The sequence below is a fragment of the Mytilus californianus genome, unplaced genomic scaffold, assembly GCF_021869535.1.
Source record: "Mytilus californianus isolate M0D057914Y unplaced genomic scaffold, xbMytCali1.0.p SCAF_1, whole genome shotgun sequence".
NCBI lineage: Eukaryota > Metazoa > Mollusca > Bivalvia > Mytilida > Mytilidae > Mytilus > Mytilus californianus.
The window spans coordinates 105,606,830-105,626,780 of record NW_026262581.1 but is presented as its reverse complement, the minus strand read 5'-3'; the positions used below and the strand labels follow the sequence as shown (position 1 = coordinate 105,626,780).

The 19,951-nt window shown below is 31.0% G+C and overlaps 1 protein-coding gene across 1 annotated transcript in view; it reads right to left on the bottom strand.

The window, feature by feature from the left end:
* LOC127738590 (receptor-type tyrosine-protein phosphatase alpha-like) overlaps nucleotides 1–19,951 on the bottom strand; it is an 86,551-nt gene that overhangs the window by 34,433 nt on the left and 32,167 nt on the right. The window contains exons 6-12 of the mRNA XM_052249912.1: nucleotides 19,633–19,773; nucleotides 18,758–18,895; nucleotides 16,666–16,806; nucleotides 13,736–13,844; nucleotides 12,105–12,181; nucleotides 11,210–11,523; nucleotides 7,075–7,162 (exon numbers count right to left, since the gene is read on the bottom strand). Coding sequence (XP_052105872.1) covers nucleotides 7,075–7,162; nucleotides 11,210–11,523; nucleotides 12,105–12,181; nucleotides 13,736–13,844; nucleotides 16,666–16,806; nucleotides 18,758–18,895; nucleotides 19,633–19,773 — 1,008 coding nt within the window. The remainder of the gene's footprint in view (nucleotides 1–7,074; nucleotides 7,163–11,209; nucleotides 11,524–12,104; nucleotides 12,182–13,735; nucleotides 13,845–16,665; nucleotides 16,807–18,757; nucleotides 18,896–19,632; nucleotides 19,774–19,951) is intronic.

Below are 19,951 nucleotides of genomic sequence, written 5' to 3'. Positions count from 1 at the left end.
CGATTTAGATAAATAGATATTACGAGTAAGCCAACTTGTATAACGACTAAGTATCTCGTTATAACAAGTTATTTAAGTCGTTAATATGAGTTAAATAAGTCGTTATAATCATTTATCTAGTCGTGATGACCAGTTACAAAGTACCGAAAACGGGTTAAAATAAAACTGCATTCAGACACTTACCGTCTACGTACAAATCACTCATATAGAGGTCATAATTTTTTTAATGCAAAGTGTATTTGTGAATTTGTTGGAAAAATCGTTTATACTTTTAAAAAGTGCTAGTTGATCATCTGTTTTAAATATATTCTTAGCAGATTCCAATATGTACATATAGTATAGTATATGCTTTCATAAATATGTATCTCGCAAGATTATTTATATAGCAGTTAATAAAATGCTCCGCAGGGCGCAGCTTGATACGACCGCATAGGTCGAACCCTGAACAGTTGGGGCAAGTATGGACACAGCATTCAAGCTTGATACAGCTCTGAATTTGGATTGTGATTAAATAGTTGACACAGCATAGGTTTCTGACACAGAATGAATGTGGTCTAAGAACTTAAAAATTTTAAATTGGACAATTACTTTTTATGGTCCGATATCCAAAATCTAAATACATGGTTAGATACAGCATATCACAGAACCCCAAGAATTCAATTTTTGATGAAATCAAATAAAGTTCAATTTTGGACCCTTTAGACCTCAATGTGGACCAATTTGATAACGGGGCCCAAATATCAAAAATCTGAATACATGGTTAGATTCAGCATATCAAAGAACCCCAGATATTCATTTTTTGTTAAAATTAAACAAAGTTTAATAATCAATACTCTAAGTTACATGTTCAGATTCGGCATATCAAAGAAAAGCAATAATTCAATTTTTGATGAAATCAAACAAAGTTTAATTTTTGGACCCTTTTGGCCCCTAATTCCTAAACTGTTGGAACCAAAACCCCCAAAATCAATCCCAACTTTCCTTTAGTGGTTATAAACCTTTTGTTAAAATGGTATTGATTTCTATTTACTTATACTAAAGTTATTATCCGGAAATCATTCGTCTTCGAACGACGCTGACGACGACGACGACGACGACGTGATACCAATATATGACCAAAAATTTTTAAATTTTTGCGGTCGTATAAAAAGGCACTTGTCCGTATCCTGTAATTGAGTGGTTGTCGTTGGTTGCGGTATATCGCGTTTTTTTTAGCTTACTATATGTTCAGGGTTTGATTATTGTTGAAGGCCATAAAGTGACCTGGTTACGTTTGTGTCATTTGGTTTCTGATGGATAGTTTTCTCAATGGGAAGCTACCGTTTCTTCTTATTTTTATATACTAAGTCTAGTGTACTTTAAAAATAAATTTGAAAGAAAATGACACGTACTAAAACAAAAATTTATAACAGCGTTTCCCCTGACTTTTTTTCGATTTAAAATGAGTTTAGAGCTATCGCCAGAAAAGACTTTGTTTTTTTTTTCATATCACTTGTAACCTCGGGAAAAGTTTATGGAAACTGGATCGTCCCATGATAACAAACGAAGTAAGATTAAGTTACCTTGAAAAGGACGCATTCCTCTCTTCTTCTAATGATCTGTCAAGGGACTCATCGGTAACTTTTTTGATCGATCTTGAAACTTCTTTTTCACGCTTCGCCAATGATGATGCACTGATTCCAGGGATATTTAAATCTGCTAAAAATCTATCTGTTTTGTGTTCTCCAAATCGGGTGTCGTACATTGCTGTGAAAAAAGAACAAGAGTATCGCGCTGGAATATCTCGCCTCCTTTGCTGGTTAATGATTTAATGTTTTAAAAGTTTAAAAGATTTATAAAGGATTTTTCTACAAGTTTCACATATACTTAACAATTTCAAAGATCAATGAGAATAGAGTCTAGCTAGGTCAGATAAATCCTGTCAGAAAGAAAAGAACATCTTACAATTATTCCATATTTACACCAAATATCGTCGGCCTACAATTATAGTATATTGAGAAACGGACTTTATCACGTAGTGGTTGATCCATGAAATGAGGTCGACGTCAGGCGAACCTTGTCTGACGGACATGTAGACGTAACAAGAAACCCATGCCATACACCAAATAAACTTAAAATTATGATTGAGAATTGCACTTGACAAAAAAAAAACACAATATATATTTTTTTTCAAGCAATCACTGAAGCATGAAAATGAGTTCAAGGACAATGGACAGTAAGATTTGACGCATCCAGGTCTTCTACCGATTAAAATATAAAGCTTTAGCCGTGGCGGATTTAGGGGGAGGGTCACAAGAGCGGGTCCCCTCTTAGTATCATCTATAATACTAAAATAACGAGGTCCAATCTGTTAGCCATCATGGGGTAAAAATGACAAATCAAAGAATTCAACTTTATATATAGCTAACATAGGACAATGGTGTTGATTAAAAGTTACACCATTCCAGACCCTTTTGTTTTCCATATAATTAATATTGCCAATAATTAACAAGTTCCGGGTCGAATCCGATACCGATACCAAAAGTATATGTTCACCTGTTACCTATTCCCTTATCTGTACGTTCCGCATCTGACAGGCGCACCACCAAACGGTGTATTTAGGATTTGCTATATACACGGGTCATAATCACAGGCTTGACACTACTAAATTCAATCATTGTCACATTGTTTCATTTTGTAGTATTTTAATCAGCATGACTTTATAAGATGACAATACGATTACTAAAACCCTAGACTTAAAATAAGGCGTATAGGTACAAAGAATTCATCTTTATTTAAAACTAATATAGGATGAAAATATGGTATTTTATACTGCCAAAATCTGCTATGAAATTTTAATAAAGCGAAAATGTATTTTATACTCATGATAGTTGACTTGTATTTGTATTATAATTTAAGAAAAATTGTTTTATAGTCCCTCATAACTCTTTATAGAGTGGCTCTTGTTGTTAACTTGTGTTTTAAAAAGCTGTATATTTTATATGTATCAAGTGGTGAGACTTTAATAAAGTATTTGTCTTGTCTATAGGACAAGGCTGTTGATTAAAAAATAAACCATTCCAGACCAATTTGTTTTCAAAATAATTAATATTACCAATAATTAATAATTTCCAGGACGACGGGTTCAAACAGAAAGATTTTGAAAGTAGAGAAAACTGTGCATCTTATAATCAGCATGACTTTATCAGATGACAATACCAATACTAAAAATCCAGGCTTAAATAAGGCTTAGCTATATATACTTTAATTCAGTCACGGACCCGCGATATCACGAGTGTGTTCTAGTTTTTGTAAAAGTAAACCATGTAAACAGACAATTTAAGATCAACATTTAAGGACAATATTAACTCCATTCCATTGTTGTTGAACATCTTATCTTGTCGATCATTTTTGCTTATCAATATCGCGGGTGTGTTCTAGTATAATATTATAAAAATCACCTCGGATGTAAAAAAAAAATGCGCATACAAAATGAATAACAAAAATACGGCGTATTTTATTCAATGAAGCTTTAATGATCTTGAAGGTATAGTAAAGTACCGGGACCCTCTCTATGGGATTTTTGTCGTCTTTGAATAGCAGGATCCATTCACAAATACGTAAATATCAACCATGAAATGTTTCCGGGGAAATAGTTTTGAAAAAAATGCGTTTCTAATACTAGTTTACGGGTCAACTTAATTGTATGCATATACAAATAAATACCAGGAAGGTCTTGTGGTCATTTTAGCGGTATAGGTCGTATAGGTTACTTTTGCATATATGTTTCTGATATCAAAATTGCAATTTTAACCATTCGTACACATCGACAAAAAAAATCATTAAGTTACTTTTGAGGGCATATCTATATCAAAAGATCGGGATTTGATAACGATAGTTTACTATAATCAATTCTAGGGGTCACATAATGATTTTCGACATCTTTTTTTTACTCATTACGCACTGTTTAAAGAATGCTGTTTTATAAAAATAGGGAGATGTGGTCTGAGTGCAAATGAAAAAACTATCCTACAAACTTCAAAAGTTATCGATGTTTTAATTATTAATTATTCAAAATATGTATTTCTTTTAAGTATAAAATCTTAATGTCGATCCGACTGCTAGCAGCCTAATATATATCTCTAGATAGATATTGCTCATTAAATAAGGAATAATTAACCTGTCCATTAATCTGTACACCATATTTTCAAAAACTCTTCGTTCGCACAATTTTCGTTTTGAAAATTGGGATGATTTAACGATACTATAATTTAACATTTTACACTATTCGGGTACTTGCTTATGCTTACTGTGACGTCACTTTAAGCACCCTGTTTGATGACGTCACATACAAAACGTTAGATGTTCAAAATAAAATGACATTGTTGTTTATTTAACTACAGTTGTGTTTAATGTTGTTTTTAACATGTAAATATTTATACAAAGAATAAAAGTACAATACTCGATCAAAACGGTTAGAAGTGTAATCATAGAATATATTGTCTACTGCTTTACGTCTGTTGCTTCAAAGGTTACATTTCATATGAAAATAAAATAAAGCCACATCAAAATGTGTACGCCGTTATTTATTTCGGCAATTCAGAATTCGATGCAGAAACAATATGGTATTGTGAATTATATTGGATATATTATATGTGTGTAAGCATGAACACTATAAACTTACCAATTGCAGCTGTAGAATTAATATCAAAGATGGGTCTGGTTTTAAACTTTGAAGCATCATGATGGACTTTTCCTGATTTGATAGCATTCATACTTCCACATTCGCAAAGAATATACATAAAAAAGCCTAAACCACAATTTTCTTAGACACTATGTCTGTAATATGCAAGTTACTCCCACAGTCGGTGCATCCTGCTTTCAGATCTTTTGAAACATGGGATTGCTCAAATATCCGTCTTTCTCCTGGTAGCCAGATAGACTGATATGTGTCCGTAGCCTCTGTGTTTTTCGTATGATCGGCAACATTTCTATCGGAAACGAGTTCAGATAACTGTACACGTCTGTCTTTCTCCTGTTGTCGTACAAAGCGACCCTTAAATCGAGCCATCATGGCCGCTATAGCATATAGTTTATCGGCGCCGACGTCTTTTAAAACGTTTCGCGGAAAAATTGACGCACGTCATAGAAAAAAAACGGAACAATGGCGTCGCAAGGCAGAATGCGCAGAAACAATAGCGGGATTTGTCTTTAAGTTGCGGATACTATGATCCTTGAAATTCCTTGTAATCCACTAATCAAGTAGAATAATATTTTCTTTTGTTATTTGAGTTGTTAAACTTTAATTATATTAAAGAACAATTTCTTAAATCATCTAAAAATTGATGCTCCCTTAAAAAGCTGTATTTTTCCGCCACTAATGTGTTCAAAGATGTGTTAAAATACATTTTTTTGTAAGAAAATGTTCAATATCTCCGAACCTTATTGTCAAAAGTGCATACTTTTATATATCCGACTGATCAACTATTATACTAGTCACTAAATGCATTTTTACCTTTAGTTCTTAGTATCAAAACGTTTTTTTGTTTTTATTTTACAATTCGGGGAAAACAGATTCAAGGGAATCACGTTTTGGACTCCTTATAAAATAATCACAGAGTCTCAAAATCTTGAATGCATTATCATTCGAATTAAAACATTAGAAGAACCGGATAAAATATAGAAATCGTTCACAAGTTTGATTAAAGACAGTCAGATATTTTCACCAAAGAAAGTTACAGTTGCTTATTCAACTAAATTATCATATTTTCATCTGGTGTCGTCATGCAGAATTAGCAGTACATTCCTGGATAATAGATTCCTGACAGATTACTTTTGAGGGTGTCACAGATGACCCTCGTGGCAAGCAACTCTTCGTTTGATCACCAGCCAGAACATACATTTATTACAGTGTATAATCTTACTGGTACAATCAAAATATTATGATGTGAGGTCAAATATTTCCTATTTGCTTAACCGTCTTTAACTTTGTAATACAAACATATGTTATTCAGTGTTGAAATGGTTGAAATAACATATTCTGCACAAAACCAAAAACGAAAATAACACAAAAGCAGACTGTAGTTATGAATTTTTAAGAACTTCATTTATAGACACTATATTGAAGTTAATATATTTCTTTTAAATTCAAATGATGGGTTTTAATATATTTATTTGTAGTTTAAACCTCTTGTACGATTTTTTTAAAGTGTGATCTAAAAAATGTCTATGTATATGTTATAATGCATATAACGTTAGAATATTCTTTGGAATAAGCTTAAACTTGATTATGAATGTGCTTGTTGGTATAAAGGTTTATCCAACAAACTTAAAGACAAGCTTCAGGTCATTCAAACAAAAGTTATAGGGTTTATACTATATCTTCTTCAGAGAAAACGTATCACTGTAATTGAATTTATAAAATTGATATTATTGAATGTTTGTAACAAAGTGACACAACTTCGTCTGAATCAAGAGTTAAATGGGTTTTTTCACGAACTTCCACTAGCGGGAATACTAGAACAACTGACTATAGTTTTACGCTCCAAGTGTAAAAAGTGTGAAATCTTCTTTTTTAATAAATTAAAAACTTGAATAGTCTGCCAGATCAAGTAAAATGAAAACAAAAGTTAAGTTTGAAGTAAAACAACACCTAATGAGTAATCTCATGTCAATGTCAGATGCAGATTTTATATTTTATTAGATTGCTTTTTTAAAAGAATGTTGTAAGCTGTGATTCATAGAGACTTTTTATTGCTATATAATTGAAAGATATTTTTTTATTTTATTATCCACACTATATATATAAGTTCCCCATTGGAAATAAGCTCTGTTGCTTTCATGGATCATCCTTGGGTTAAGGTATTAAATATACCTATAATCACATCTATTACTATATAAGAGGAGCGAAAGATACCAGAGGAACATTATATCTTATCAGGTTTTTTTTAGCTATGTTTCCAAATTTAATTATCCATTTGTTTTTATTGCCTTTACCTGAATAAACATTATTATTATTTAAACTGAGTCATCCTCGTAATATAAAGGATATTATATTAGTATTCTGCTTTACTTTACAGTTTAAATAAATCTTACACGGAAATGTCGTCAGAAAACGATTCTTCTTTCTATTTTCTCCTCTTTCACCCTCTAAATGTGGAAAAGTTGAACCCATTGGTAGCATCTGCAATATTACAAAAACATCATAATTATTTACGATAAAGATCTAAACTGTAATTTTTCCTCTGACTTATCCTAATCTAAGTTCGTCAAAGAAAAGAAAACAAACAAACAAAACCTAAAAAAATTATTAGCTTTGGTTAATTCATACATGTAAAATATCTTTTTACATGATTTTATAGTACACTTTATGTTAATTAAGTATGCTTAAAATATTTTGATTGAAGATACACAGAATCGTTTCATCTGCAATCTGAACAAACACGTTACATTCTAATTAACATTATATATTTGACAGCAATGTCATTTCCAAAAACACTCAAAATCTTACAATGATAATCTAAAGAAATAAAGAAAAATGCACCTATAATTTTAAAATGATTAATTTGTGAAATGATATCCAAAATTGCATGTGGTATTTTTTTTTTTCATTGTAAGTTGTTGAAGATCTCTTAGTTTGCTTGTTGTTACTGATTTGTGTGTCATTTCTTTTACATTTTGTTTGTTGTATATTTCTCGATTTTATATTCTCAACTAGCACAAAGACTATCGGAATCAAACCGGGTACCCTTGTGTCTTGATAAAAAAAAGTTATAGAATATGTTCTCTAGTTGTGAGTCTGCAATTTTTCAGTACTCTACATTTTTTATCTATTCAAAAGTATTATTTTAACGAAGTACTACAACTTACTTTGTATATCGTGTGTCTAAAAACTACCGTTTTTTTGAAGCGAGTTTGAATTTTTATAAGTTCTCATTCAATTTTTTACTGTTCTTATTTGTCATTTTACTTGTTATGTTTATCCATTCGCTTGGCATGTAACTTTTGACTTGTTAAAATAGACCCTTACCTTTGATTGGAGAGGTTGGGAGAAGAGCTTGATAAATATATACATCATCAGCAAAACTAAGAATGACACCTTTAGAGGCTAATTTATTATAAGCATTTTATATTCGTTTTTGAAGTACATTCGGAGGGTAATTCTGAATTGTATAATGTGTGCCTAATCCATCTGTCTTAGAAAATTAAATATGTTGAAACTAACTACCTTTATGGATGGTGTGGGTTTTTTCATCAATAAAGATTTTTGGTTTACTTTATTTTTTACTCGAGGTATTTGTGATTTCGTTTTCATTTAAGATTATTTTTTTTGATTAACTTTGAGTCATTAACTTATTTGTCAGACATTCGACTGTTAGAAGTCAAACTATCTAAGTTGTTGACTATATATATTAATATTTTTAGAATTTGACTTCTCTTTCTAATTTCTTCGCAATTCATAAAATAAACTTCAGATGCGCTTTTCTAACATTGATAAAAGTGTCTTATCAATTATGAATTAATTTATCTTCTTATTACTACGCAGTGATAAGAAGTTTCGCTTTAAACTTCAAACCTAATTCTATTTCAATCATCACCGTTTATTACAGCAAAATTTAATTTAAGAAAGTATCTTTCATTTATATTACTTCTCAAGTATCTACAATATCAGTTATCTTGGTGTAATCAGGGATGTACAGAATTTCGCCCCGGTGTTGAAATTAAAGTTCATACACCCTGAGGCGCAGCCGAAGGGTTTATAAATTTTCAACATGGGGTAAATTTCCGTACACCCCTATTTACATCAAGATAATGAACTTACTTCTTATGATTGATTGTTGGTTGCTTAAATTTCAGTGGCAAATATTTCATGCGTGTTTAGGACGATTTTATTTATTATCAATCGTTCCTTTCCTTATTTATGTTATATAGATACAATGGATAAGCGTGGATTCTTGAAAAAGAAACCATGAGCCCGGAGGGCGAATGGTTTGTTTTTCATGAATCTACGCTTATCCATTGTATCTATAACTTAAACTATTGTGTTAATTTCTTTTCAAAATTAAAGCCTTTTCTTAATTAGAAGGTATTGTAAGTGAGTTTAAATAACCATGTTATCGTGTCCAACGATGCATTGATAAATCTCAGATCACAATTAATTGGTTAACAAAATACAAATATAACACTTCTACCTTTAAAGATCTTTATATTACCAGGCATATGAATATTATCTGTTTATACAAAATAAGACATATTCGAAATTATTTCTAATAAAATTGAAAATGGAAATGGGGAACGTGTCAAAGAGACAACAACCCGACCAAAAAGCATAAATAAAGTATATATAATAAGTATGTTATCGAAACTTTTCTAACACTCTAGGCACATCACGATTTTCTCGCATAGGAATTTGCGAACAAACCTTTGTAAAATTATGTAGTAAAACAGATGAAATCATACTATATTTATAAAACAATAATTGACAAATAGAATGTAATCATTTTTGTTTCAAACATGTGAAATAGCCGATAATAATATATAAAAAAACGGTAAAACTCGCTATTATTACAAAAATATCCGCTATAACATGCAAAATTAGAAAAAAACAAGGATAGCTTAAGAATTGGAACAACAGAGAGAATACAGGGATTCGAACCTAAACCGACAAATCCCGATCCTTAACGCATTGATTTAACCATGCTAACCTCGCGGCTACCAACTCATACTATACGACTGCCTATTGTGTCTATATAAAGATACAAGCCCTGTGTGTCCTATGAACCGATGTATATCAGATGTTCATTAAAATATATGAAATAAACATCTATAGTGTAACCCATTGGTAGCCGAGAGGTTTCGTCGGTGTGTTGATGTCAGTCACACATAACAGATTTCAAGGAAGGGTTCGATTCCCAGTGAAGGCATATAAAAATTACAAAAATTAAAGGTAAGTTTTTAAATTAATTCCATTAGTGAACAGAAATCAGTAAATTAGCCAATTCAAACTTAATGAAATTAGGCACACAAAGGAAACAATTAAATATAATTTGGTGAGTCAATTTCAGCGGCAGATTTAGGAAGCGTTGATTCTAGAAAAAGAATCCACGGTAAATGAATAGGCTGACGTCACCACAATGGTTTAAATACTTGGGAATAAGATTGAAAAATTCTCATGAAGAACTTCCATTACACATTTTTTTTCAACACCGATGTTGCTGCACATTGTACAATATTACCTTTTTTTCAATTTTTGGGAGCTTTGCAAACAAAATCTGTTTTTTGGCCAAAATTTTTCTTTAGGTAGATTTTAGCAAAAAGGAGTAGGTCCGGTAAGGGCCGATTTTGGCCTCAAATTTCAGGTTCATCTGATGAAAGATTTTGGTCACTTTTTAGACACTTAAATGTCTACTTCAGTCGATGATTCAATTAGTTTATGTGACAGATTTGAACTGATTTTATCATTAAAGACGCTCAGATACAAGCTTAAATATGAAAAATCTATCAAATATGCCATAATGTGTCACTTTTCAGATGGTTTTTGTCAAAAATGAAAGTGGCCGCATCCGTGTTCACTCTCAACCTTTATATATGTTATGTATTATCATCAAATACAACTTGCATTTAAATATTAAGAATGAAAATACAAATGCGGCCACTTCCATTTAAGACGGAAACCGTCTAAAACTTAACTCTACTGCTAAAATTGTGAAGATTTCAGTAATTTAGCATGACTCAATGATGCTAGTACCCGATATAAATGCATTGTATTGTCAAAAAGTGTCCATATTTATGTAGCAGAAGTATTCTACTTTCCAATAAATAGCTAAAAGTTTACATTTTAACAATTTTGTAAAACTGCTATATTTTGGGGCAAAAAGGGTCTTACTGGACCTACTCCTTTATTTTTTCTGATATTTTTTTAATTTTTTTTTTTTTTTGAAGAAATTTTGGCAAAATTTTATCCCCAGGTGAACTGGGAGGTGATGTTTTTTATATCCGGGTATTAATTAATCAGATTGCAATATTCGTGATCCATAAGAAATAAATGTATTTACACCCTTGGCCTTCAAATTTTGTAATTTGGGAGTTTTGGATGAAGGTTAATCAAGAAAAGCGTTTCTGACGTACGAAATTTACAAAGTTTTATTTTCGTTTGCTCTATCTAATAATCGCCTTATAAAGTTTGAAATGTATATCACACACACACACTATAATATACTCAGCCACGTACAGAATATTCCTTTTTAAATGCGTTATTTTTTCGTTTTATTTTAGCAATGCTTGGTAAGTTGCCAATGGAAATATTGTATTCTGAAAATATGTTTTTTGTCTCTGTATTTGAATATAAATTTTCAACATCTTTTGACTCTGTATTCGAATAACGATTATCAGGTCTAGGACCATTGGCATACACATTTTCATTCGTTGACACGTTTCTTAACTCAACAGAATCTTCTCGGCAATCATCCAGTCCTTTAAATGACATTTGATTTTCTTTTTCTACATGTGCGTATTGTGGAATTTCAAATGTTTCTTTGGAATATCCTGAAAAAAAAACTGTGTAAAATATATCACAATATTTTAATCATCTAAAGATTGAAGCAAATCAATTCTTTCATCAAAATCAAACAGTGGGAATACAAAATCTATACAAGTAGCTGTACATGGAACTCTAGTATCAATCTGGACGACAAAAAAAAACCAAAAGTCCCATCTGTTCAAAGGTAAATGTCTATATATACGCTTTGGAATAGCCTTTAGTCAAACTGAGATTTAAAGTCTTTTCATCAAACATTTAGCTTGAGATGGAAATGCTAATCATAATAATTTTTATTTCTCATAGTGTTTTTTTTATTTTCATAAAGTAAATTAATGGATTAAACTTCTTGATAAAAATTGTGATATCTAAATAGAAATTTTTGGACAAACGTAAAGACATTCTTCTCTTATTAAAATTTTGTTAAAGAACTACTAATATCGTTCATATTTAACAAACAAAACATCTTCATTCTTTTCATCTTTTTATACTTAATCATGATATTTTTTCACCACTTGGTTTTGATATTACTTTGACATTTTATTAATTAGAATTTATTTTTATATTTAAGTATATAATACGAAAATACCTGGATTACACATTTCTTCTACATCATTTGAAAACTGTTTGCCTCTAATTGGTTTACCAGGCCCATTTGTACGTTTCCTATTGTAAAATATGTAGTGTATGTAATTCTTGTCTAGTGAAGTTTTAGAAGTGAGATCATGTCTAATTGTATCTATTAAAACATTTTATTATTAACCATAGGCCTAGGCTATCCTTTGTTTTAGCTATGCCTAGGGGGAGCCTCTTACCATCTGTTATCAAAAGCTGTGCTATAAGCGTATGACACTTCCATTTATGTGACAGTTGTGACATTATCATTCTTTAAGCAATTTTATTACTTTTTTGTTAATCATACATTTATGTTAAATTTTTCACGTGGATGTCTTTAAACTTATACCAAACTAAAAAAAGTACCTATGTTTCACAATTTTGAAATGACAAACGTGATGATTGCGACAAAGGGAGCTTACTGCAATCTATCAAAACGTTGTATTATAAATCTAAGACATTTCGTCGAAATATATAAAATTTTGGCATAATATTCTGTTTTCAATAAAGGCAACAGTAGTATACCGCTGTTCGAAACTCATAAATCGATGGAGATAAAAACAAATCCGGGTTACAAACTAAAACTGAGGGAAACGCATCAAATATCAGAGGAGAACAACGACACAACAAAAACACAACATTAAAATGTAACACACACAGAAACGAACATACCCGGAAAGACAAATTTGAAAATTCTTGAAATTTATACAAATCTGAATACATTCTTCAATACACCCCAAAGATTGACCGGGTTATAGAAATATGGTAATCCCTGGACTTAAACAATCCGGCAGTAAAACTTTTGTTAAAGTGGGACGCTCCCTGGCAGTGTAGAATATATACATAAACAGCAACGTTCTGTCGGATCGGGGCGTGAAATCCGATGCCTCGTATAAGGGTGAGTGTCACGCATGAGTATGCAGTATGCATGACATATTTGTCACTGGACGTTAACCAAACAACAATTAACTAACCATACTTCAAGTAACATCATTGGAATCAATTTTTAAAAAAGGGTTGGCAAGAGACTCATCACAAAGATATCTTGTACAACATAAGGATGAATATCAAAATCAATATGTGAATGATTAAGAGATTCGGCCATAAAACACTAGCATTCATTTGAGCTTAGAAATTGGAATTGTAGACGGAAGAACATTGCTTTGCATAGTATTATTATTATTATATTTTTTTTTTTACCGATAAATCATCTATACCATTGTTTAAAGTCACTGTTTATTAGACTGTGCTATGCAAAGATAAATTATATCAATAGATAACAACGTCCAAGTAAGATACAAGTTAAATATTTAGAAATAATTATTAAGTGTTGAAGAAAATTGTTGTCGAATTAAAAATATTTTTTGAAAGTCGTCAATTATGATAAAATATGGAAAAAATATACATTCATGCAAGAAATAATTTTTAGCGTTACGTTTGTATTTCAGCTCTCCAATCTAAATGTTATAAAGAGAAATCATGATCCAACAATGTATAAGCAATTCCTTTTTACGTACATACATTTTTTTTTAAAGATTTGGAAGTATATCGAAAATAAAATACACATGTAAATGGTTATAGATATTTGATATTAATCGAAGATACCTGTAAATTAATATTCCAACTAATATAATTGCAAAGACAGCCACAATTGCTCCAATAACTCCTCCAATAATTGTTGACTGTGCCTTGTCGTTCTTTAAAGGGATCGTATCTACAAAGTACATTTAACAAAATCAAAGGTATCGTACAAATATTTTAACAAGAAAGTATATAAAACAAAGACAACTATGCGTATGCTTACTTTACACACTACTAAGTCACAAGTACAAAAAATGTAAAAGCTTTTTAGGGGGAGTTTATAAAAGAGAGGCAAAAGATACGAAAGGGATATTCAAGCTCATAATTTAATTTTCATATCATAACTGACAATGCCATACATAAAACGTTATACTACGAAAAAACACGAGCCCCACCAAAAACCGGGAGAGATCTCAGGTGCTGGAAAAGGTATGCAGATCCTACTTGAAATGTGGCACTCATCGTGTTGCTCATGTAAGTACAAACACGGCGATCAGGCTAATTTGGTATATACCTTTTTCATTCTCTTGTGAAAATGAAGTTTTTTGAGACATTGCTGTTTAAAAACAAACATTAATCCAATAAGGAAAGTACAAACTTCAAGATTGGAGAACAACAGGTCGTATTGTATTAGCAGCACCTTCGTCTTTTATTCGACGAGATTGATGGATGTATTTTTTTGGAAATATCTTAAAGTTGAAGTTTTCTTGTGTGCTGTCTTTGTACAAAAATTTAAGATAGTGTTAAACGTTGACAGGGCTCACACAGGCTAAGTTAAACAAAATAGATGGAAAGAAACTGCGATCATTTGGAAACTCAAAAAATTTATTTCAGGGCAGATCTTCATTTTATACCTCTTTTAAAAAATCAAATAAAAACTACTGGTAATATATGGGACGATAATACTAAGGCTTTTAAATCATGCTATGAATAAACCAACACCTTACAGATAAATGTAACCGTATTTCGGAAAACTGACGAATTAAACATTCCATACCACAAACATTCTTGAACATTTAAAAAAAAAAACACCGATGTCCAACGCACTTTTAAACTCCAGATAGAAAAATCATTAAAATCAAAGCAGAACTGAAACCTTTAAGTGTGAAACAAAATGAGAAAATTTGTAAAGCGAGTACATGAATTGGGAAAAAAATTGGCTTAACCTCAGTAAAATGAATATTAATAGAAAAGTTAAAGAATTTCAATGGAATTGATAGAAACAGTTGTCAGAAATTTACATCTTTGTATTAATAATTAACGAGACACTTGTTGAAAATAAACTTATCATAGATACAAGGATTGAAATTTTGTACGCCAGACTCGCGTTTCGTCTACTAAAGACTCATCAGTGACGCTCGAATCAAACAATTTCAAAAGGCCAAATAAAGTACGAAGTTAAAGAGCATTGAGGACCCAAAATTCCTAATATTTATATATTTATATGCTTGGATATAAAGTATATATGCATAGCGAAAGTTGAACTCTTTATCAAACAAATATAGGAAAAGATATTCTAGTTTTACTGCTCTGAGTTTAAAGGTGTGTTCGATTTCATATGTAATAACCTTAATTTATTATATCTTAGGGTATACTTTGTGAAAAGAATCTAGATATTTTTGGCAGAGAGAAAACTCCTAATATTTTTTATTGTAATCGATATTTAAATTAATGACTGTATTATGTATATTAGTAAATAATCTCATATATCATTCTTCATACTACTTTAGTTCTTACCACACATTCTATATCTTTTTTTTAATCCATACATAGGTATATCCAGATTAAAGATCTAATTTGTATCAATCACATCAATAATTTTCAATTCATATTATCACTCTAATTTGTATAACTAAAGGCTACAGTAGTATACCGCTGCTCAATAGTCATAATTCGATTAAGCAAAAACAAATCCGGGTAACAAACTAAAACCGAGGGAAACACATCAACTATAAGAGGAAAACAACGGAACAACAGAAACACTGAACTACAACAAAAGCAAACGCCAACATATATAGAAAAGGACTGTCTGTTAACAACTGCCATATTCCTGACTTGGTACAGGACATTTTAAGAAAAAATGGTGGGTTGCACCTGGTTTTATGGCTAGCCAAACCTCCCGCTTATATGGCAATGTTAAAAATACCGATAAAATGACAACACTGCGTGACAGGAATACAGTACAAATGAATATCACATATATAATTCAACACATGGTAGTCTGTAAACTGAATATACGATAATGATGCATTATGTATTATGATCTTGCGTATCAGGTAATAACAATTGTGCTGGTCATTTAAATATGTAAATCTATGGGAGTTTAAACTCATTTGTTTTTACCCTGGTTAAGTGAGGCTGTTAAAATGCAGGGGTCCTAAAGTATATAATCTGGGTTCTTTGGTATTTATATATCAGGAATTGCTAGAACAAACATATGTATTTTGATAAAAATAACACTACCAAAAATATCAAAGAAATAATGCATGTTCGAATTATATTTTATTCGGTTTTTATGAATAGTATTTTCTGAAAGCTCACTAAAAGCTCATACAAAACAAGTCTTCTTACGTTTTCATAATTTTCTATGAAGCCAAATTAAAGAAATTTGAAGGACAATTGTTCGAATTGTTCACTTTACAAAAAATAGATCAATTTGATACCTCAAGAAAGGCAATGAATTTGTTATTTGTGAACTAATATTTATTTCAAAAGACAAATATAACATTGATTGTGAAATTTCATTTTTTTAAACTTTTGAATTTTAATATCACACATGTCATACATGTCTTTATTTGAGTAACAAGAATTGTCTACTGGTGATTAATGGATTTTTGCATTGCTCTTTCAAAACATACTATTGAACATTCACCTCCAAGAAGTTTCAAACTTGTAGGTAAACAAAATTGATACAAGACTCCAACTAAAGCAAGGCTTTTTTAACTTCTCTTTACCTCGCAGATGGCATCTATATCCTGTATAATCATTACGACATCCAAATTTTGTACAGTTACCAGAATTTTTTTCACAATCTTCATCCAAACATCCCGTACATGTTTCTGCGCAGTTATACCCAAAATGTCCCGGGGAACATGCTACAATCATTAAAGATAAAAAAAAAAAAGAGGACGAATTCCATACCAAAACATATTTAAATAAAGTACACTTTAAAGTTTTTAAAGTTTTCAGATCGCAATCGTTGTTTGTGAATTTTACAAAGAAATAATTCGAAAATTCGTTCTACTTATTTCCTGTTAAAAAGGAAATACAGTTTATCTTGTGATATAGATAAACAACACCCTTAAATTTACATTATACTTTTGAAGCGACATAAGAATATACATTGTACTTAAAACATGAAATCAGGGTATAACTTACTTCTGTTTTTGAGAATCTCAGCTGCCCTTTTTCTTACCAAAATCGGGTAATATGTACTATATCGTTATGTTAGGGTTAAGTGCTTTTTCTGTACTGATTTTTATTGTATGCTGTATTATGATTGCCAATGAGACAACTATCCACCAGAGACTAAATGACGAAGATGTACGCAAATATAGGTCTCCTTGCGGCCTTCAACAATAACCAATACCAATACCGTAAAGTATACTATATAAGACTCTAACATGACAAAATGAAAAACAATTCAAACGAAAAAACGAACAGCCTGGATGTAAAATGTGTATGTCCATTTTTCGAATTTGGTGGTGCTACCATCTAAAAACTAGTTTAACCAGCCATGTAATCATGTGCCTATCAGGAATCTGTGCTTATCTTGCCGTATCTTCATTTTTTGTTCTGAGAGTTTGGTCTTGAGGGTAGATCTATGAAAGTTTCTGACAGTTTGTTGATAGAATTTTTGACTCGGATTAATCTAGAACTTTACATTTAATAAAGACGGCTGAATATTGTATTGTAAAAATCAGGAGATGTCTTTTGGTTGCCAATGAGACAACTATCCACCATTATCCAAATGTCGTGGACGTATTTGACTATAGACTGTATGTATTTTAAGTTTGTCATTTGAGTCGTTGAATTGCTGTCGGATATTCGTACACGCAACATCAATTTATATTATGTATAGATTACGTATAACTTTATCTATTTATTTTATTTACCAAGAGTTATCTTGTTATTGTCGTCAATCATATACTTCATAATACTAAACGCAAAGAATTCACAAATTTAGCAATTTAAGTTGCTATGGTTGTATGGTTGTTATTGTGATCATATTGTTAAATCTTACTATTTAGTCAAACAGGTATGTGAATCTATTTACTTTCAGTTGCAAAAATGATAAAAAGTATGCTTTTAAAAATAAGAAGATTGGTATTATTGATTATGAGACAGCAATTCACTTACAGACCAAATGACAAGGGTGCAAACAACATAACCACATGTCAACGTAAAATCTCAAACAACATTCAAAACTTTTGTTGACTGTGATACTGATTTCAAACCAAGAAATCGATATCCGAAAAGAGAGAGGAGTTCAATCCTTGCTTTACATTGTTAACTACATTTGGGTTGGTTCATTAAGCATGTTTGCCATGAGTGCGAGAATTCATTGGGTTGATTTTCAGCTGAGCAAAAACCAAAGCCTTCAAATTTATTTATTAACGCTTTTCAGCTTAGCACGTGGAAAATTGGAGAAAATCTAAAGTTCAAGTAAAGTTTTCTATTCTTTTATTACCTATCTTCAAGGTGATTTCTTATTTTATTTAGAAGGCAGTTTAACAAGTTACGACACTTTGAAAGATACTAGTATTTTAAGATTGTATGTTTCCATGCAGAGCTGGAATTGTCCTTTTGAAATAGTGTGATAGTTTTTTTTCCAATACTTTAGTTAGTTATTGTTTATGTAGCAGTCCTTTGTGGACAAATTTGAACTTTTATTTGTTTGATTTCATTTTTTGATTGTAGATAACTTTTAGTCATTGAGTGCATATTTGACAAAATATTGTACATGTTTAAACTTGAAAGGGGACGATTTGGCTTAGGTTATAATTTTTGTACATGAAGTAAACACTATGAGAATATCAGGCTTACGTTGAACACATGAAGAACCCATCCAACCACGATCACATGAATCTGAATCGCATTGACCATTAACATTATTACATAATGTGCCATTTACGCAGTGACACGTTTGCTGACAGTTGTGTCCAAATGAAGGTGATTTACAAGCTGAAAGGAAATAATGGTATTTTATCAAAGACGAATTTAATTGGTATATAACTTAGTTACAAACTTTTCAATAGTAAAATGCTATCGTTATACAAAATTTGATTTATTGATAGATAACTGTTCAATGTCCAGCGGCAGATAATATATGAAATTAGAGCTAAGCTGTTTTTGTTTTCCCCCTGAAATGCTTAATGTGTTTTGAAACTCATGCGGGGAGCAACACTAGTACACGTACTTAGTAGTTATCTATGAAGACGTTTTCGCGGCTTTCAATATTAACATAATATGCAGTAAACATTTTACTTGTGATCATTATCCTGCAGTATTTTCAATCTTTTTATTCTAGCTTAAATAATACACGGGTGCTAGACAAGGCAACACTTAGATGATGACAAATAATACAGCCTTTCGTTTGTTGTTTGTTTGTTTGTCGATGGTTTTTGCGGTAACAGAAATGTTAAGTTTTTGATTTGTCAATTTACTCATTTCTGTTATCTTGTTAATGCATTATTGCATTTTGTTAAGTTTGCATTTGCGAAAGTTGAATATGCATATTATACGTCAAAATTTAAAGGTATTCAGTAAGCTTTATAATTTTCATTCGTTTTCGTTTCTTGTTATATCTGGATACGGGATATGTTTCCGTTAAGTATTTAGACGAATCTTCCTATGTTTTATTTTCTTACTGTTAGAATGATAAAGATTATAAGTAGGAATTTAAATTTTAGCTTATATACCTTCGTTGCATTTTGAACCATGATATCCTGCTTTACAAGAGCCAACAACCTGACATATTCCTTCAAGATGATCACAAGACTCGTTTATGCAATTGCTACATGACATATAACAGTTCAACCCGTATGATCCTGTGTAACATGCTACAAATAAAAGAGGACAGTGGACTTCACAGCGCGGATTTAATTTTGTTTTCAGTTATTTAGTACCAACTTAAACATTTTAAATAAATACATAATCAAACATCACTCTTTTTTTTTTTTTTTTTTTACGATAACAAATATTTTTTATTCAAACATTTCGTGATATATAAATACCTAA